This window comes from Aptenodytes forsteri, unplaced genomic scaffold (assembly GCF_000699145.1).
Source record: "Aptenodytes forsteri isolate BGI_AS27 unplaced genomic scaffold, ASM69914v1 Scaffold321, whole genome shotgun sequence".
NCBI classification, from domain to species: domain Eukaryota; kingdom Metazoa; phylum Chordata; class Aves; order Sphenisciformes; family Spheniscidae; genus Aptenodytes; species Aptenodytes forsteri.
In genome coordinates this window covers 2,165,061-2,170,659 of record NW_008795030.1, presented here as the reverse complement: position 1 = coordinate 2,170,659, position 5,599 = coordinate 2,165,061, and the positions used below count along the sequence as shown (strand labels likewise).

General features: G+C 49.1%; 1 protein-coding gene across 1 annotated transcript; it reads right to left on the bottom strand.

The window, feature by feature from the left end:
- Window positions 1–58: 58 nt before the first annotated feature.
- On the bottom strand, window positions 59–5,399 carry PPT1 (palmitoyl-protein thioesterase 1). The gene is made up of 9 exons (XM_009276302.1): window positions 5,384–5,399; window positions 5,211–5,320; window positions 3,701–3,828; window positions 3,329–3,399; window positions 2,380–2,482; window positions 2,196–2,286; window positions 1,586–1,684; window positions 1,282–1,353; window positions 59–806 (listed from the first exon to the last, which is right to left on the bottom strand). Exons 1-9 carry the CDS (start codon window positions 5,397–5,399, stop codon window positions 684–686), a joined length of 813 nt encoding a protein of 270 aa, XP_009274577.1. The 3' UTR covers window positions 59–683.
- Between the last annotated feature and the right edge of the window lie 200 nt (window positions 5,400–5,599).

The window sequence follows — 5,599 nt, the reverse complement described above, 5'->3', positions numbered from 1 at the left end:
TCTTTTTTTTTTTTTTTTTTTTTAGTTGGTTAGATGTAAAGTTCTTTATTGATTTCAGTTACTGTACAAAAGTGCATAAAACAAGCCATTAGTTGGAATCTGTTCAAGCTGTTAATACCTGCTTAATTCAAAACCCTCCTCTTCCCCCAGAAGCCCCTAAACTTGGCCCTTTTCCCCACCTTGAAGGACAGGCTGTAATATCTTTCCTCTGCATACAGCCATGAAAGTCTACTTGCCGACCCCTTTAAGAGATGCAGCATTCTTGCACTAGTAATTTCAGTTAATACTGCCATTGCATCCTGCGAGGAACAGGCGACAGGGAAGACAAACCTCTCGCGCAGCTAATCATTTTGCCATCACCAAGCAACCGGCGCAGCCACAGCTCTGAGAACCGAAGTAGGTTTACCAGGGCTTGAGCAGGATGGAGTGCTTCAGAGTTAGTGCAAGGCTCAGTCCACCCACATTGGAGCGTAATTACATCCAGACAAATCCCGGTCTCTTACGGCAGTGTAACAGGTGCCACCTCTGCGCACTGTGGAACTGCTGAGCTAAACCCCCCTCTTCTTCCCCTTCCCCAGGTCCCCGCAGGCTTGTGTGCAGAAAGTGCTGATGCACAGTAGCAGCTGCATTAGCTACAGTGGTAGACCCTCCCCAGGGCTCTCACAGGGTGCCTCCCCTTAACTTCACTGGAGGAAGGGGAGGATAGTGGTGTAAAACCACTCTTCTGAGAAGTGCAGGTGATCCCCTTCCACCCCCAGGAACACCAGTTTTCCTGCTTTGTCCATCTCCTGCAGCCCCAGGCGATCCTGCAGAGAGAGAAGCATGGCCATAGCTTCTTGGGGCCCTGCCATGGCCAAATGCTGGCAATGGCTGGGGAACCCAGCACAGAGAGAAGCACTGATGGTCAGAGACCGTTGTTGCAGCAGCGGTGGCTGGCAGGCTAGAGTGCGTTCCACCTCTGCTCTTCAAAGCTTCTCGCAGAGGGGAAAAAGGCATTTTGGATGACTCTTACAACAAGGCTTTAAAAAAGGAGCAGAGTTCATTAAACACATGCTGAAGGGGATCTTGAGCCAGGCATGAGACCACCACTGTAATTCTCACTGCCAGAACGGGCCTAGAGGGAAATGCCTTCCCAAACAGCTGCTAGCAAGAGGAGGCCATGCCCCAGGAACGGCAGAGGTGGCGAGTAGAGCAGAGCTGTAGGGTTTAGAGCTCCTCGAGGCCCCAGGGACACTATAGAGTGGAAATAGCAGAAACCCCTCAGCCCCCAGCTGAACGTACCTCTGTGTACAGTGAGGTCTCCTTCAGCGGGATGGTCTCCTTCGCTTGGCCGCTTTTGTAAAACCCAAACCACTGTCAGAATAAAAACAAGGAAACAGTTGCTGAAGGGCTCCCAGGACATAAAGTGGGCTTTCACCAGCTTCTGCTGGAGACATGCTGCTGCAGACAGTGCAGTATCAGGCCTATGTCTGTGCTCAGCCTGCTCCTCGCCAACCTCAAGTTCTGCCACCAAAAGACGAACCAGAAACGAGCAAGCAAGAACCAAACCACCACCCAAAAGCAGCACCCACCCTGCCTGCCTCACCTCGGAGATCGGAGGGTCGACCATGGTATCATTGAGAAATTTCACCATCACAAACTTTTTCAGAGCCATCAGGTTTTTCTTGTACGTCTCATTGATGCCCTGGAGGAAAGCAACAGAGAACAGATCCAAGTCACTGGAAAGCCCACTGAGACAGGTCGGGGAAACCGCCTGCTCCAACTTGCCCTGCACCTGCAAAGGAAACCCTGGACTGCACCAGCCTAGGAGGCAGGAACATGCATTTCTGTCAACAGCCTTCCTTGGCTGTGCTCATGGCATTCAGCCTCATCTCCAGGCTGTAAAGAGGGGATGGGCCTCCCCTGCCTCCCCGGGGGAGGGAGAGGATTCGCCCACTTGAAAGGCAATGGGTGGACTGAGCACGTGGCGTATCTACATGGACCACTCCAAGAGTGCAGTGACACAGGAACTGCTCTGCCACGGACAAGTCTCATTCATAAATCTATCGGTGAAAACACTTTGTACACTCCTGGGATGCAGGGCAAAAAATGCTCCCCTTCAAACTCCAGCAAAGCTACTGTCAGGGAGAACTAACGTGAAGCAACTCACTGCTAAGGCTTTTCTGCTAGCATTTAATCATCAGCCAGGTCCTTACCCTCTCCTGATTTATGTCAGCCAAAAAGATGCTGTTTTTCCTGTAGTCCTCCTCCTTCAGAGGGTTGTGCCAATACTCTGCTTGTGCCAAGCTGGAGAAGAGAGAAACCAAAGATCAGATCAGAAACCCAGAGCTTCTCACGTGGGCCCGGCCCCCGTCGCTGCAGCCTGATGAATATACTCACTGCTCTTGAACAGCTTGCGTGTAGGCGCCCAGATCCAGGGTCTTTCGGATCCAGTCACAGATATGGGAGCTCTCACCAGGACAGCGTGGAAAGCCGTACACGCCTAGGGTACAGGAGACACGTATAACAGTTCGGTGAGCCAAACTCAAATCCCTTAATCCCTCCGGCTGGTAAAGAACCACCCTCTTACAGAGCAGTGGCAAGAATTACCCAGGGAATCAGGCAGCCTTTAATCCTGCAATCTCATTAGACAGCCCTCCTGCCCCTGGGCGCTATTACACACAAAGATAATGGATGATGTTCTTGAGAGGGTATTGCTCTGGAGAATGGGGGCATGCAGATGAGCGGAATACTGTCCAGATCGCCTGGTGTGTTCCCAGGAGGTCTCAGGGTGGTTCCCTACAAGTCTTCCCACTAGACTACAAAAAAATAGACTCAAGCCATGGAACTTCTCAGGGGAGAGTATTTGAAATTCATTGCCAGCCATTCTTAACTGTACACCTCTTAAATTCCATTTCATACTGCCTCTTTAATCTACTGCAAAAAGCACTTCCCTTTCCTTGGGGCTTTAGCCTTCCAGATGCCGATTGTGACCCAGAAGGTTTGGTTTCACAAAGGCTTTGCTCTGTAGTTAGAAATTTCTTCTCCCGAAACAACTAATCCCAAGTGATTCCAAAGTATATAAGAGTTCTACCCAGAGAGCAAGTCGTCTACTTACAAAGGTCCCTTCTCATTGCCAGTTAAGCAAGACCAAGACAGAAGATAACGTACTCGGCTAACAACTGGGCCAAAGAAGATCCCCAGATTCAGACAGGAACAAAGGGACAGTTTAATTCACAAGAAAACAGTCAGTTTTTAGGGAGAGGCCGGAAAAATCATTCCTCCCGCCAACAAGAGCCCCCCACCCTTCACAGTGGTTAGGAGGTACGATAACTTAAGAGGACGCTACCTTGGTGTTGCCCCCCAACAGAGATCAAATTGAGCATGGGAGGAGAAGGACACCTCTGGGCCACCGCCCTCCTGTGGAGAAAGATGAAGGAGCTGAGCTGGCACTCAGCGTGCCCAAGCCACCAATGCTGGTTCACAGGCAGCTCTCAGCTTGCCACTGCGTGGGCTCGGGCACCTGGGTAACGTTTGCAAAGAGAATTAACCCTTCCTGGTAGAGTTGGGCTACAGGCAAACACATTCTTGCCTTTGGAGAGCTCCTACCTTTACAAAGGGGTTTGTCAGTTTACATCTGCTTAGTACTTCAAAAGAGTTTTAAATCAGAACCTAAACAGCAACAAAATTCACTGGAAATGGAACAGAAGTGTAAACTTACAGGAACTGGCCTCCCTGGGAGAAGCCCATTGCATTGTAGCCTCCTTTTAGGTGAGGGTCCTTTGCAAGTTGGCTGCACACCTCTCTCACTTGATCGTTCACATTCATAAAGAAGCTGTTCTCCATATCCTGATGGATTAGCCAGATTAGAAAGTACAACTTGTACCTTTACAACGGTTTACGTTATTTTAATCTCTACAAATAGATTGCTAACAGTTCTGCTTTTGAAAAAGGACCTTAACTTTCACAATATGACAGAAGTGAAATTCAAGTTTTGAGACTTCCCTTCATCACGTTTTTGTTCCTACTTTGCCTGGCAAAACTGTCTCGTACGGAACAGTGACATTTCCCCAAACTTCTTGACAATTTGAGTTCCTTCAGATTTTGTGTGTTTATATATATATATATATATAAAAAAACCACCTCAAACTTCACCCATCTTTTCCAGATCCCAGAAAATAACATACATTGCACATTATCCTGAGAGACTATTTAAAGAAATTCCATAGGGCTACACAAAACTGTCACAAAACGTGAAGGCGCAGAAGAAGTCTGTATCTTTATTATACTGAAGATATATAGTGAATAAATGGTTGTAAATCAAAAAGGATGGCACGGGATAAAGCTCTGCCTTAAAAAGCACAACATCTTATCACATGCCTTTGTATTACCTGGAGGGGTGAGAGAATGCTAATCAGTGGATTTGCATATTAATCCAATTTAGACTAGGGATTTGTTTTTCCCCAGTTCTTTTCTGCAGGTATTATCTAGACTTTATTGGTTTCCACCTGACAAAGCTGTTTACTTCACTGTCCTGGTTCTTTCAGGGATAGAGTTAATTTTCTTCCCAGTAGCTGGTACAGTGCTGTGTTTTGGATTTAGTATGAGAATAATGTTGATAACACACCGATGTTTTAGTTGTTGCTGAGCAGTGCTTACACTGGTCAAGGACTTTTCAGCTTCCCATGCCCTGCCAGCGAGAAGCTGGGAGGGGGCACAGCCAGGACAGCTGATCCAAACTGGCCAAAGGGATGTTCCATACCATACGACGTCATGCTCAGTATAGAAACTGGGGGGAGTTGGCCCGGGCAGGACCCCCGCTGCTCGGGAACTGGCTGGGCATCGGTCAGCAGGTGGTGAGCAACTGCATTGTGCATCGCTTATTTTGTATATTCTTTTATCATTATTATTATTTTCCCTTCCTTGTCTGTCCTATTAAACTGTCTTTATCTCAACCCACGAATTTTACTTTCTTTTTTTTCCCCCCCCGATTCTCTCCCCCATCCCACTGGGGCGGGGGAGTGAGCAAACGGCTGTGTGGTGTTCAGCTGCCTGCGGGGTTAAACCACAACATTCACAAAGGAAAAGAAAAAATTAGCAGGGAAAGCACAACACGAACCCTTGTAGAACCATGTTAATAACAGAGATTGCAGTAACTATTACACCTTCAGATCCGCACGCTGGCCACCACCCTGCCAAGCAGAAACGCGAGTGACAGCAGAGTGAGTTACCTGTATCAGGTTGTTTCCAATCTTGAGAGACAGAACATAAATCCCCGGTATTTTATTCTCCACTATTTTCTTAATGTAGCCCATGCTTTGTGGATTGCAGCAACTGTCTCCTGTGAAAGGGAACCCCGCGAAGCACCGTCACGCCACCACCGAGGCCCTCACCTCGCCGACACCCGCCTCCACAAACATCACACCAGGACCCCCCCTGCTGCAACGGGATCAGGAGCTGCCAACGGACACACGGGCCCGGGAGAGAAGGGCCAGCACCTCCCAGCCTCCGCAGAAACCCGCGGCCTGAAGGAGGGGGACACCGGAGCGGGGCCGGGGACGGCCTGCGAGCTCCCCTCGGGCCTGCTCGGGTCCCAGCACGACCCCGTCCGCAGATCGGA

Bases quoted from the DNA above. Each gene is read 5' to 3' on its own strand.
- PPT1 (XM_009276302.1), bottom strand. The intron at 3,829-5,210 runs GTAACTCACTCT...CTAATCCATCAG, and splicing joins TTGGAAACAACCTGATACAG to GATATGGAGAACAGCTTCTT. The intron at 3,400-3,700 runs GTAAGTTTACAC...CTTTCTCCACAG, and splicing joins TCCCAGGGAGGCCAGTTCCT to GAGGGCGGTGGCCCAGAGGT.